Genomic DNA, 15,186 nt, shown 5'->3' with positions numbered 1-15,186 from the left:
GCACACGCTGCATCGTCCACATCCAGCATCTTCATTTCCATCTCATAGCTTTCAACCCATGACTCGGGGGATAAATCGGCCACGGGGCGGAAAAAAAACAGGAACTATGTAAAAAGATACTAAGTCTTGAGCAGGAGATTGCAAATGTTGCCTCCGACTGCAACTGCATGTCTTCAACATGACTGCAACTTTGTAGTGTTTTGTCTGGAAGGCGCAATTGCATGCTGCCACTACGTATGCAACTGCAAGTGTTGCCTCTGACTGCAACTATGTGGTGTTTGTGTGTGTATGGGGGCTAGTTGCATGTTTGCCACTAGGCACGCAATTGCAAGTGTTGCCCCTGATCGCAACTGCATGTCTTCCATGCGATTGCAACTCAATTGTAGTTCATCAGGTGGAGGGAAATTGCATGCTCTCCACTACCCACACAACTGCATATGTGCACACCAACTGCAACTTGCAACTCTCAAACAAGCCGGGCGCCCGCACAAGCCGCCGGCTCCCCGCGTACCTATTGCTATCAAGTCATCATGGGTTACAACGTGTGGTGCCGGTCGATATATAAGAGGCCTAGGATACAACGTGTCCGACTCCTACATGACTCGTACCTATCCATACCAATTACAACTCCAAATCCACGTAACTCCTTGTGTACATAATATTCGACACAAATATAACATGTACAACAACAAAGAAAATACGACCACAATCAGCGAGACCATTGACGATTTTTACATGCTTCTAATGTTGGGACCAAAGAAAATACCCCTTTTGTGCAAACAAGTATATCCATCCAACGCAAGCGCAAGCGCAGAAACCAATCAACATAATCATACACTCCAGTTAATTACGTATTTACATGCCTTCATGTTGGGAAAGAAGAAAACATACAACGTACAAGTACCTCTCAGTTATTCATTACTATTTTTATGCTACTACGGATGGTTGGACCAAACCATACATACACAATAGTACAAGACGGCATGCGTGTGAACTCAAGCTCTACCATTGCCGCAGATCATCGGTAACATAAAAATAATAAAGTTAGAACTATTACAAATGATGTCCATATGTCTCATGGTGTACATTTGTTTTCCTGATTTGAGTGATCGTTCAGGATTTTTTTCTAAGGGGGAGCACCCATATTACTACAATCGCAACTGCAAACCCAACACCAAGTCCCAATCCAACAAAAAGGAACAACATAACATCTGCAGATTTCTCCTCCGAATTATGAAGCGCCGAATTTGGTGGTGTCTCATTGCTGCACTGTTTTGACAGTGGAGGCCCACATAACCCAGTGTTACCCATAAATGAGCTATTATCGAATGTCGAGAAATGAGGCGATTCTGGTATCCTTCCCTCCAGCATGTTGTTGGATAGGTTCAATGTTGTGAGGAAGTCAAGAGAGGATATCTCCTGCGGAATCTCCCCTGAAATACCATTTGATGAGATGTCCAAAGACTCCAGCTGGTGCAAATAGACGAACTGAGATGGAATCGGCCCCGTGAAGGAGTTGTGCGACATGTTGAGCACTTGCAGCAAAACAAGTTCTCCAATAGCTCCAGGGATGCTACCATGGATTGCATTGTTTGAGACATCAATGAATACAAGGGTTCTTAGTATTTTGGTAAAGGAGACGGCATACCCTTTGTATGTGAGCACAGTGTTGACCTGGTATACTTGGTTTTGATAGCTGTTATACTCCATGACTGACGTTTCATTCACAACTTCAACCATCATGGACTTCAATCTAATAAACCATCCTTCTGTCAATGTCCCTGATAAGTTGTTGGAGGCCAGATCCAGGATCCGCAGCCTTGGAAACTCACAAGTGCTTTTCTCATCATCAATAGAAGGTGGCACTTGTCCAAATAACTTATTAGACTTTAGGACAAGGACTTCAAGTCTGGGAAGTGCAGTCATCCAACATGGTAAAGAGTCACTAATTTGATTGTGTCCAATATCGAGGACCTCCAGGTACTTGCAAGAAGCTAGAGATCTAGGCAACTGTCCTTCAATCTGGTTGCCACTCAAGTCTAGTGCCTCAAACTTGCAACTTTCATTGATATTATGTGGCAGCTGTCCAGAAAGTTGGTTTTCTTTCAGATTAAGAACTTGCAGTGCATTGTTATCCTCCATTAGGCATTGTAAGACAGATCAAGAATTGTTAGTTCTGTGCTACAAAAAGATGGTGGAATATTCCCTGAGAGGTTGTTGCTTGATGCCTTGAAATAGGAAGTATCTTCAAGTTGAGTAGAAATATTAGGAGGCATGGAAGAGAAACAGTTGCTTGAGTAATCAAGCATCTCCCCGGAGTATTGGGGTAAAGGTATTATCCCCTCAAACATGTTAAAACTGAGGTCCAACATTTCTATATGAAAAGGAAGGAAGGTTTCGTACCCAACACTTTTAAATTCATTGTGTGATAAGTTCAGAAACAAAGGGCCATGGTCTGTCCATTTCTGCCATGCCCACTGGGGTATGGCACCATGAATTTGGTTACTCGAAAGATCAACTACTTTTATTTTATCTGCATGTCCCAGAATGTTAGGGAAATTATTTATGTTACATGATGCCAAACCTAGATATGCAATATTTGGGAAGGATATCAATGAAGAATTATGTTCTCCTTCTATTACACTTAATTTATTGTTTGAGAGATTCAAATCATATAGGTTTTGTAGTTTCCATAACGAGTTCAATTGCACAGTGCCTACGAGATTATTCGAAGCAAGTACTAGGGTATGTAGCAGAGTTAAGTTCAAGATACCCGAAGGTATTTTCCCAGAAAAATTGCACTTATAAAGTGCTAATTTCCTCAATTTGTGCAAATCACCAATGGAAGAAGGTATTGGTCCATTGAAGCCACAACAAGAAACTACTAGAACCTCTAGGGATGTTAGGTTTGTGATCCATGATGATATCGATCCTACTAGTCCCAACCCAGAGATCTGCAATGAATTCAAGGATGTGAGCCTACCGATTGATGAGGGTAGCTCTCCAGTAAAACCAAGTGCATCAAGGCCTAGCTTCTTCAAATGTTTGAGATTACTAATAGAATTTGGTACTGTACAGAGAAATTGGTGTCGCCGACAAACAAGTTCTCCAGCTGATTACTATCAGTTGAGAAATTCGGCAGATTACCTAATATGTAAGATTGTGGTGAAGATCAATAGTCACTAGTTTCTTGTGTTGAAAGATCACAGGAGGGACTCGTCCTTCAAGGTTATTATAACTAAGCTTGAGAACATTCAAGGAGGAGAAGTTGGCAAAGAACACTAGAATTGAACCGGTCAACCTGTTGTACTGCAGATCGACCACGGAGAGTGATTGCAAACCGACGAGAGATCCACAAATGGGACTCGAGAGCCTACAAAAGGGCAAGCTAATAACACAAAGATTTGGAGTGTAATTGGCTAGAGCACTGCACCACTCTTCTCCTTGCCCGGACATATCCACCCAACCAAGATGGAGCTCCCTCAAACTTGTAAGGTTTGCAACTAAGGCCGTTAAGTTAGGCAGTATGAGCTGATCGAAATGGACTCGAATCATATGGGTATGATCGTACCACTCAGTAATTTCAGAGTAGGAGGAGAGGTCGAGAGAGACCAAATTCGTGAGGCAGCCTATACTATAGGCTGGCACTTGTCCTACAAATTTGGAGTTGGAGAGGTTGAGATGGGTGAGCCTGGTGAGCGGCGCAAACCCAGTGGATGGGATTTCGGAAAGACTGAAGTCGTTTCCACCCAGGTTGAGATACCTGAGGGAGTTCAGCTCGAAGAGCACATGATCGAGATGATCACTCTCCAAGCCGCGATCACCCAAATCAAGGGAAGTGACACGGCCGCTGGTGGCACCGCAGCGGATGCCCTCCCAACGGCAGCAATCCGTGCCAGCCTTCCATGAGTGGAAGGCCGCGACGGACTCGTCGGTGGTCGTGAAGGAACGTTTCAGCCGGAGCAGCGCGGAAGCCTGGCCTGGCAAGCATCGAACGGGTAGTATGGTGGTGTGGTTGGTGAACGTACCATGAGCCCAAGGGGAGTGTGAGCTTGCTGCCACGAGCTGAATTTGTAGGAGCAACAACAGCAGTACTAATGGCACGGGATGCGGCATAGTGGAGAACATATGTGTAAGGGCGACTCTGTTTGGTTGGGTGGCTCAAGACTGAAAGAGAAGAGCTTGATAGATTTCTACCTTCTGCCTCACTTCCATTTATATACACGGTGGCTGAGCAGCCTCAGGCAGTCTTGCCTTCTATCTTTTGTGCAGTACCGTAACGGTAACACACACACGGGTGGCAGCCAAGCCGTCCACGAGGTTTTCTCTTACACTTGAATACTGCCTGGACGTGTTCTTATCTTGTGCCATATATCTTGGGCAATCGGGTTTTCGTTACTAACTAGTGACTGGACGTATGCAGCCAATTACCATATCACCATCCTCCGGTCAGTCAAGCTTGTCCTCGCCACAACAATTCCACGGAATGTTCAAAGCACAGCGACATCAGCCAATCAGGAGCCTCCTATCACTCTCCTTCAGCGGAGATAAATGACTTCCAGCCCAACAACAAGCACTTGTTACCTTTGATTTTTCTTGTTGGATATTTGGATACAAGAAATACAGTTATAAATTATGTTTAACAAAAAGGAAGAATGTAACTAGCGCCCTGTAGAAAAAACTATTCCAATGTTTCCGGCACTCCCCTAGTTTTTTCTGATAAAATAAACAACTGATCATGCTGCGTAAACATCAAATCTACGGTATATGTCCGACCCGACACATTTGTTTACTTTTGCAATTCAATGGAGACTTGTATCGGTATGCGAAGTGGTCCGGACGTCCGTTTTCCGGGAAATTGGAGACAAAAGCAGGAGAGATATACCGGGGCCCGGACATCCACTTGACCAACTAAAAGCCTCCGTGCGATCCTCCTCTCTTTTCTCTCTCTTCACATGCATGGTCCCCTCTTCTCTCTCTCCTCCCAACCAGAAACCACACCACAAATAGCCACCACATGCATGGTCCTCACCTACTTTTTCTCCTCCCAGCTGGATACTTTGTAATTAGCATGGATGGATTCCTCCCGTATCATGCCCATGGACCACATCCGGACACAAAAACGGACATATAATGGAGGAATTTGCGGGTCGGTGTTGGAGACGCCAGTAATTACTCCAAGAAGATGAACGGGCATATGATATCATCAGACCAAACAAAATGTAGGGTGCTTTGCACCCCTTTATGTACACAGTGCCGATGGCTGGTTGAGAAGGCATATGTAGTGCCATGTGCATCGTTATCACGGGGCCATGCAGCTCAGCCAATTACCGGATAACAATTCTTGGTCAGTCAACCTTCTACTCACCACAATATTAGCTTTTACTCCCTCCGTCCCATAATATAAGAACGTTTTTGACACTACACTAATGTAAAAAACGTTCTTATATTACGGGACGGAGGGAGTATTTTTTTTGTTAGAAGGACCACGCACAACGAAGTGTCTTGCGCACAATGAAATGTTCAAAACACAACTGTCTCGCCTCACCACAAAAATATTGTGGAAATGTTCCAAGCAGAGCAACATCGGTCCAAATCACTCTCCTTAATTGGAGATAGTGATTTATGGCCCCACGACAAGCACCTGCTATTACTTCTGATTTTTGTTTTGGAATTTTGAAATGAAGGAATAAATAAAGTATGTTTAATAAACATACAAATAAGTGGATGTACTCCGAACGCTCAATACAAATAAGTGAACGTACTCCCATTGCTTCAGGCCTCCCCATGCAGTCTAAAACTACTGGTTCAGTGGTCCTGTCCTGTAAACATCTTAGGGCAGCTCTAGCTGATTTCCTAAATTTTAAAACAGTAAACGGCTGTGTAAACTTTAGAGGAGCAGATTTGCTCCTTTAAAAAAATGATCGTTTCCAGCCGATACTCTAAACTAAGTGGAGTAAAAAAAGCGAAGTAAAAATTTATTTGGCTTGTGCAATTCGTCAAACACTTGTTACGCGTCTCGGCACAAGCGGCGACATTGATGACTACGTCGGGACGAGCAGCACCAGTGGGAAGGACGCGTCATCGACGACCTCAGGACATATCATCACTTAAACTTAGGATGAAACAGAGTAAATAAAGCACCCCAATTCATCATGGTTTGGAGCATGACAGGGGAGCGAACGCCGACGATCAGCCCTGAGCACGCTGCAGTACGTGATCACCTGGGCAGCCGTGCAGTAAAACATTTTAGGCCTTGTACAATGCAGGGTGCCTGCACAGGGTGCTAGGTGCATTGCGTCTCAAAAATTTTCTTTGCCTCCCAACGCATAGTGCTTCGTATGGGTGCCTAGGCTGCTTTGACATTCGCGCAGCACCTGCACCCATTGTCTCCAATGCAGAGGTGCTCTGCTGCTGACATGGAGGTGTTGTCTTATTTTTATTTTCTACCGACAGAGGCTTTCTAGTGAAGCACACGTGATTTGAAGTGGGGCGGTTATTACTCTATGCACCGCCTGGCATCAAAAGCAAAAGTTTACTTCTGCCTCCTTTCCTAAGCATCGGTGCAATCTAACCTTGAGGACAAAAACCCAGGTTTTTTATGGCACCTGTGTAAGCACCGATTCGGTTTACACGGCCTAACATGAATAAGTGATCAGGTAGATGAGGTTTAGCGAACCAAAACTGAAATTCTACTACTCTAAAGCTTTTCAAGAGATCGGCTAGAGATGCCCTTAGTTACTTCTGAGACACCACACAATATCACTCTCAGTAATTATTCAATATTGCAAAGACAAACATGCATGCCGGACCTGCTTTAAACTTTTCTCGCCGACTGACAATACCGAACTATTATCTGCACAAACCATATTCATGATCGGTCGGTGATAAAAAATGATGGCTATGTACAAAAATCATAAAAATTACAAACTAATGAAACACATGGACATGTTACATACAGGAAAGAAAGAGCCTAAACACGAAATGAAAACACCAAAAAACTGAAAAGAGAAAAGAAAAAGTGGAAAGAAAAAGAAATGAAAGGAGCGGAGAAAAAATACAGAAAAAGATAAGTCATCGGTGTCATTTGCTCTTACACCTGCAGGTCTTGCATATTGATTGTACTTTTCATAACCATGGGCCAAAGCACCTTGGCCAATCGGATTGCTCCCATCAACATCCTCCGGTCAGTCAACCTTGTCTCCTCACCACAAGAACAATACAGAATGTTCAAAACACAGTGGCATCGGTCCAAATCACGCTGCTTAATTGGAGCTAATAATTTATGGCCCCACGACATGCACCTGTCTATTATTACCTTGGATTTTTGTTTCGGAAATTCGAAAGGAAGAAATACAGTATAAATTATGATCGATAGAAGGGAAAATAAGATAACAAAAATAATTATCTCATTGCTTCAGGCCTCCCCCTTGTGGTCAAAACTCAAAACTACTGGCCCTGTCATGTAAACATCTGTAGTTACTTCCGAGAGATCGAGCAATATCACTCTAATTACAGTTGGATGGTGTACAGTCGAGGGAAATTAATTTTTTTCCGGGGAAACGAGGTTGATGTCTTGCCTCTTGGGTCAAGAATGGTGTCACGTACCTATACCTGAAGGCTAGTGGAAAGGGAGATGTCGATGATGCCCATGGTGACGGTGTTGACGCTGCAGTGCAGCGGTGGTATACTCCGGCGCCGCCCAAATGCCCAATGGAAGTGCCAACCCGACAGCTTGGGCTGGGTCTGCCTGGGGATACTAACTGGAAGGCCTCCATTTTCCTGACAATCAATTTTTTTGCCTCTCTGTATTGACAATAAGACGTACACTGTCAGTCATTTGTGCAGTAAGAAATTATATTGTTTTAAATTTACCAAGTATTTATAATTTCATCCTCAAAAACAAGTATTCATAATTTTTTGTTAAATGATTTTTTTTTGCAGGCGAATGAAGTTTCTTTAATTATTAAGAACGGAGCTGCTAAAAATCAGTCGACTAAGACTTCGCGAAGTCTCGGTCGATTTGCTAGCCATAGGATTTGATGTGTTAATATTTGTGTGTTGATTTTTTTTTCTTCACTCGGAGATGCGTACGTACGTAGGCAAATCCTATATGACGCGCCTGTGCGTCCAGGAGCTGCGGCTTCGCTGAAGCGACTCCCCACTTGGGCCGGCCCATGAAACGGATTCCTGTGCTGTTTTCCTTCGTTGTTTGTTTCCTTCGATGCTTCTGCATTTTTTCGTTTCGTTTTTCTTAAGCGGTTTCTTACTTCCAGTTTTTCACTGTTTTGTCCGATTTTCTATTGTTTTGTTCCGTTTTTTATTTTTCTATTTTGGTTCTTTTTTTACGTTATATTTTTATTTTTTTGTTTCTGTTTTCTTCTCTTTATTTGCATATTATATAAAATGTTCACAGGTATTACAGAAATGTTCATTGTATTAAGAAAAATGTTCACTGTATATTATGAAAATTGTTCACCTTTGCATATAAAAATGTTCATCGTATATTATCACAATGTTCATCGTATATTATGAAATTGTTCAACATTTGTTACTAAATGTTCAATGCGTATTCGACAATTGTTCAACATATACATTTATATTTTTCAAAAATGTTCATCGTATATTAAGAAATGGTCAGTGTGTATTATTTAAAATGTTCAATGGATATCACAAATGTTCAGTCTATGTTTTTCTAAAAAAATCAAAAGATTACCATACTTATCGTATTGCGCCTCTAATTGATGACCAGAGCTCGGTAGCTGTCTTGGTTAGCGGCACTCGTTCACGAAAGGGAGGTTGTGAGTTCGATCAAATTCTCGCTGGTTCATAACTTTTTGGTTATTATTTTACTTGCCCTGGAGCTCGTCTACCTCCTAATTGGCCAGCCCATTTTCTCTGCCTTCAGCGAAGGGTCCGCAATTTGCCGCTGGCGGGCGGCCAATAGGAGCTCCCACGTACGTACGTATAGGAACGTGGGGGCAGCAGTACCTGTTCGTGCATTGGGCCTTTGCTGTCTTTGTTTTTTAACAGTGCGGTTTCTGTAGGCCTTTACGAAGTCTGTAGATTGTGTTGTGTGGGTTTTTTTCTTTTTATTTTTTGTCTTTTTATTTATTTTATTTTCTCTTAATTTTGCTATATTTATTTTCATATTTTACAAAAAAAAAAATTATTGTTAATGTTATTTTTTTAAATTCATGTTTTTTTGTATGTGTTTATTTTTAGTTTTGTGTCATTCTCAGGTGTGGGACAGGCTGTAGCCGATAGATACGTGGGAACTTCAGGATATGTGCACCACGCGAGATTAATACGAGTGTCTTTGGCTGCGTTGTGACAGGGAGCGGATGTTTAGTGGGTGTGACAAGCTTTTTATTTAGTTTTCATTGTGTTTGTTTGTTGGGTAGGGGCAATTGCATGTCTGTCACTAGGAACGTAATTGCAAGTGTCGCTCTCGACTGCAACTGTGTGTCTTTTTCACGCGACCGCAACGCAATGGTGTTTTGTCAGGGGGGTAGTTGCATGTCCACCACTAGACACGTAATTGCAAGTGTTGCCCCCCAAATGCGATTGCATGTCTTCGACGCATATGTAACTTAGTGGAGTTTTGTAGGTAGAGGGGGTCAGTTGCATGTCTATCACTAGGCATGCACCTACAAGTGTCGTGTCTCGATTGTAATTGCATGTGTTCAACGCGACTGCAACTCAGTCATGTTTTGTCGGGAGAGATGTAGTTGCATGTCTGCAACTGCAAGTGTCGCCCCCAACTATAATTGCATGTCTTCAATGCAACTGCAACTCGTGGTGTTTTGTCGGGAGAGGTCATTGCACGTGTGCCACTAGGCATGCAACAGCAAGTGTTGCCCCCAATTGCAATTATGTGATGTTTTTGTCTGAGAGGAAGGGAAGTTGCATGTCTGTCACTAGGCACGCAACCGCGAGTGTCACCCCTGACTGCGACTCTGAGGTGCTTTGTCAGTAGTGTGAGTTGCATGTCTATCATTAGGCATGCAACTGCAAGTGTCTCCCCGAATGCAACGGCATGTTTTTAATACGACCGTAATTTTGTGGTGTTTTGTCTGGAGAGGGGACAGTTGCATGTCTACCATGAGGCATGCAACTACAAGTGTTGCCTTCACCACAACTCTGAGGTATTTCGTCAGGAGTGGCAGTTGCATGTCTGCCATTAGGAATGCAACTACAAATGTCATCCCCGACTACAACTACTTGCCTTTAACATGTCTGCAATTCAGTGGTGTTTTATCGAGGATGGGTTTTTGCATGTCAAACAACTATGTGGTGTTTTTGTCGGGGAGGTGTGGTAGCTGCATGCGCGACACTAGGCACACAATAGCAATTGTCGCCCCTGACTACAACTCTGATGTGTTTTGTCAAGAGTGGCAGTTGCATGTCTGCCACTAGAGATGCAATTGCAAATGTCGCCTCCGGCTGCAACTGCATGTCTTCAACATGACTGCAACTTTGTAGTGTTTTGTCTGGAAGGCGCAATTGCATGCTGCCACTACGTATGCAACTACAAGTGTTGCCTCTGACTGCAACTATGTGGTGTTTGTGTGTGTATGGGGGCTAGTTGCATGTTTGCCACTAGGCACGCAATTGCAAGTGTTGCCCCTGATTGCAACTGCATGTCTTCCATGCGATTGCAACTCAATTGTGGTTCGTCAGGTGGAGGGAAATTGCATGTTCTCCACTACCCACACAACTGCATATGTGCACACCAACTGCAACTTGCAACTCTGACACAAGCCGGGCGCCCGCACAAGCCGCCGGCTCCCCGGGTACCTATTGCTATCAAGTCATCATGGGTTATAACGTGTGGTGCCGGTCGATATATAAGAGGCCTAGGATACAACGTGTCCGACTCCTACACGACTCATACCTATCCATACCAATTACAACTCCAAATCCACGTAACTCCTTTTGTACATAATATTCGACACAAATATAACATGTACAACAACAAAGAAAATACGACCACAATTAGTGAGACCATTGACGATTTTTACATGCTTCTAATGTTGGGACCGAAGAAACTACCCCTTTTGTGCAAACAAGTATATCCATCCAACGCAAGCGCAAGCGCAGAAACCAATCAACATAATCATACACTCCAGTTAATTACATATTTACATGCCTTCATGTTGGGAAAGAAGAAAACATACAACGTACAAGTACCTCTCAGTTATTCATTACTATTTTTATGCTACTACGGATGGTTGGACCAAACCATACATACACAATAGTACAAGACGGCACGCGTGTGAACTCAAGCTATACCATTGCAGCAGATCATCGGTAACATAAAAATAATAAAGCTAGAACTATTACAAATGATGTCCATATGTCTCATGGTGTACATTTGTTTTCCTGATTTGAGTGATCGTTCAGGATTTCTTTCTAAGGGGGAGCACCCATATCACTACAATTGCAACTGCAAACCCAACACCAAGTCCCAATCCAACAAAAAGGAACAACATAACATCTGCAGATTTCTCCTCCGAATTATGAAGCGCCGAATTTGGTGGTGTCTCATTGCTGCACTGTTTTGATAGTGGAGGCCCACATAACCCAGTGTTACCCATAAATGAGCTATTATCGAATGTCGAGAAATGAGGCGATTCTGGTATCCTTCCCTCCAGCATGTTGTTGGATAGGTTCAATGTTGTGAGGAAGTCGAGAGAGGATATCTCCTGTGGAATCTCCCCTGAAATACCATTTGATGAGATGTCCAAAGACTCCAGCTGGTGCAAATAGACGAACTGAGATGGAATCGGCCCCGTGAAGGAGTTGTGCGACATGTTGAGCACTTGCAGCAAAACAAGTTCTCCAATAGCTCCAGGGATGCTACCATGGATTGCATTGTTTGAGACATCAATGAATACAAGGGTTCTTAGTATTTTGGTAAAGGAGACGGCATACCCTTTGTATGTGAGCACAATGTTGACCTGGTATACTTGGTTTTGATAGCTGTTATACTCCATGACTGACGTTTCATTCACAACTTCAACCATCATGGACTTCAATCTAATAAACCATCCTTCTGTCAATGTCCCTGATAAGTTGTTGGAGGCCAGATCCAGGATCCGCAGCCTTGCAAACTCACAAGTGCCTTTCTCATCATCAATAGAAGGTGACACTTGTCCAAATAACTTATTGGACTTTAGGACGAGGACTTCAAGTCTGGGAAGTGCAGTCATCCAACATGGAAAAGAGTCACTAATTTGATTGTGTCCAATATCGAGGACCTCCAGGTACTTGCAAGAAGCTAGAGATCTAGGCAACTGTCCTTCAATCTTGTTTCCACTTAAGTCTAGTGCCTCAAACTTGCAACTTTCATTGATATTATGTGGCAGCTGTCCAGAAAGTTGGTTTTCTTTCAGATTAAGAACTTGCAATGCATTGTTATCCTCCATTAGGCATGAAGGAATTGAGCCACTGAGGTTGTTGTAAGACAGATCAAGAATTGTGAGTTTTGTGCTACAAAAATATGGTGGAATATTCCCTGAGAGGTTGTTGCTTGATGCCTTGAAATAGGAAGTATCTTCAAGTTGAGTAGAAATATTAGGAGGCATGGAAGAGAAATAGTTGCTTGAGTAATCAAGCATCTCCCCGGAGTATTGGGGTAAAGGTATTATCCCCTCAAACATGTTAAAACTGAGGTCCAACATTTCTATATGAAAAGGAAGGAAGGTTTCGTACCCAACACTTTTAAATTCATTGTGTGATAAGTTCAGAAACAAAGGGCCATGGTCTATCCATTTCTGCCATGCCCACTGGGGTATGGCACCATGAATTTGGTTACTCGAAAGATCAACTACTTTTATTTTATCTGTATGTCCCAGAATGTTAGGGAAATTATTTATGTTACATGATGCCAAACCTAGATATGCAATATTTGGGAAGGATATCAATGAAGAATTATGTTCTCCTTCTATTACACTTAATTTATTGTTTGAGAGATTCAAATCATATAGGTTTTGTAGTTTCCATAACGAGTTCAAGTGCACAGTTCCTACGAGATTATTCGAAGCAAGTACTAGGGTATCTAGCAGAGTTAAGTTCAAGATACCCGAAGGTATTTTCCCAGAAAAATTGCACTTATAAAGTGCTAATTTCCTCAATTTGTGCAAATCACCAATGGAAGAAGGTATTGGTCCATTGAAGCCACAACAAGAAACTACTAGAACCTCTAGGGATGTTAGGTTTGTGATCCATGATGATATCGATCCTACTAGTCCCAACCCAGAGATCTGCAATGAATTCAAGGATGTGAGCCTACCGATTGATGAGGGTAGCTCTCCAGTAAAACCAAGTGCATCAAGGCCTAGCTTCTTCAAATGTTTGAGATTACTAATAGAATTTGGTACTGTACCAGAGAAATTGGTGTCGCCGACAAACAAGTTCTCCAGCTGATTACTATCAGTTGAGAAATTCGGCAAATTACCTAATATGTTAGGATTGTGGTGAAGATCAATAGTCACTAGTTTCTTGTGTTGAAAGATCACAGGAGGGACTCGTCCTTCAAGGTTATTATAACTAAGCTGGAGAACATTCAAGGAGGAGAAGTTGGCAAAGAACACTGGAATTGAACCAGTCAACTTGTTGTACTGCAGATCGACCATGGAGAGTGATTGCAAACCGACGAGAGATCCACAAATGGGACTCGAGAGCCTACAAAAGGGCAAGCTAAGAATACGAAGATTTGGAGTGTAATTGGCCAGAGCACTGCACCACTCTTCTCCTTGCCCGGACATATCCACCCAACCAAGATGGAGCTCCCTCAAAATTGTAAGGTTTGCAACTAAGGCTGTTAAGTTAGGCAGTATGAGCTGATCGAAATAGACTCGAATCATATGGGTATGATCGTACCACTCAGTAATTTCAGAGTAGGAGGAGAGGTCGAGAGAGACCAAATTCGTGAGGCAGCCTATACTATAGGCTGGCACTTGTCCTGCAAATTTGGAGTTGGAGAGGTTGAGATGGGTGAGCCTGGTGAGCTGCTCAAACCCGGTGGATGGGATTTCGGAAAGACTGAAGTCGTTTCCACCCAGGTTGAGATACCTGAGGGAGTTCAGCTCAAAGAGCACATGATCGAGATGATCACTCTCCAAGCCGCTATCACCCAAATCAAGGGAAGTGACACGGCCGGTGGTGGCACTGCAGCGGATGCCCTCCCAATGGCAGCAGTCCGTGCCAACCTTCCATGAGTGGAAGGCCGCGACGGACTCGTCGGTGGTGGTGAAGGAACGTTTCAGCCGGAGCAGCGCGGAAGCCTGGCCTGGCAAGCATCGAACGGGTAGTATGGTGGTGTGGTTGGTGAACGTACCATGAGCCCAAGGGGGGTGTGAGCTTGCTGCCATGAGCTGAATTTGTAGGAGCAACAACAGCAGTACTAATGGCACGGGATGCGGCATAGTGGAGAACATATGTGTAAGGGCGACTCTGTTTGGTTGGGTGGCTCAAGACTGAAAGAGAAGAGCTTGATAGATTTCTACCCTCTGCCTCACTTCCGTTTATATACACGGTGGCTGAGCAGCCTCAGGCAGTCTTGCCTTCTATCTTTTGTGCAGTACCGTAACGATAACACACACACGGGTGGCAGCCAAGCCGTCCACGAGGTTTTCTCTTGCACTTGAATACTGCCTGGACGTGTTCTTATCTTGTGCCATATATCTTGGGCAATCGGGTTTTCGTTACTAACTAGTGACTGGACGTATGCAGCCAATTACCATATCACCATCCTCCGGTCAGTCAAGCTTGTCCTCGCCACAACAATTCCACGGAATGTTCAAAGCACAGCGACATCAGCCAATCAGGAGCCTCCTATCACTCTCCTTCAGCGGAGATAAATGACTTCCAGCCCAACAACAAGCACTTGTTACCTTTGATTTTTCTTGTTGGATATTTGGATACAAGAAATACAGTTATAAATTATGTTTAACAAAAAGGAAGAATGTAACTAGCGCCCTGTAGAAAAAACTATTCCAATGTTTCCGGCACTCCCCTAGTTTTTTCTGATACAATAAACAACTGAACATGCTGCATAAACATCAAATCTACGGTATATGTCCGACCCGACACATTTGTTTACTTTTGCAATTCAATGGAGACTTGTATCGGTATGCGAAGTGGTCCGGACGTCCGTTTTCCGGGAAATTGGAGACAAAA

At 43.3% G+C, this 15,186-nt stretch overlaps 1 protein-coding gene and 1 pseudogene across 1 annotated transcript; both read right to left on the bottom strand.

Moving 5' to 3' along the window:
• Positions 1–850: 850 nt before the first annotated feature.
• On the bottom strand, positions 851–4,174 carry LOC147957194 (receptor-like protein 7; annotated as a pseudogene).
• Positions 4,175–11,156: 6,982 nt separating this feature from the next.
• On the bottom strand, positions 11,157–14,489 carry LOC147957193 (receptor-like protein 7). Its single transcript, XM_087537449.1, has one exon. The coding sequence runs from the start codon at positions 14,442–14,444 to the stop codon at positions 11,403–11,405; it is 3,042 nt and encodes a 1,013-aa protein (XP_087393575.1). The 5' UTR covers positions 14,445–14,489; the 3' UTR covers positions 11,157–11,402.
• Between the last annotated feature and the right edge of the window lie 697 nt (positions 14,490–15,186).

The sequence above is a fragment of the Triticum urartu genome, chromosome 7A (genome assembly GCF_056163025.1).
Source record: "Triticum urartu cultivar PI428250 chromosome 7A, HENAU_Tu73, whole genome shotgun sequence".
NCBI lineage: Eukaryota > Viridiplantae > Streptophyta > Magnoliopsida > Poales > Poaceae > Triticum > Triticum urartu.
Note: the sequence above shows the minus strand (reverse complement) of the source record. Positions and strands in the feature narration are given on the sequence as shown.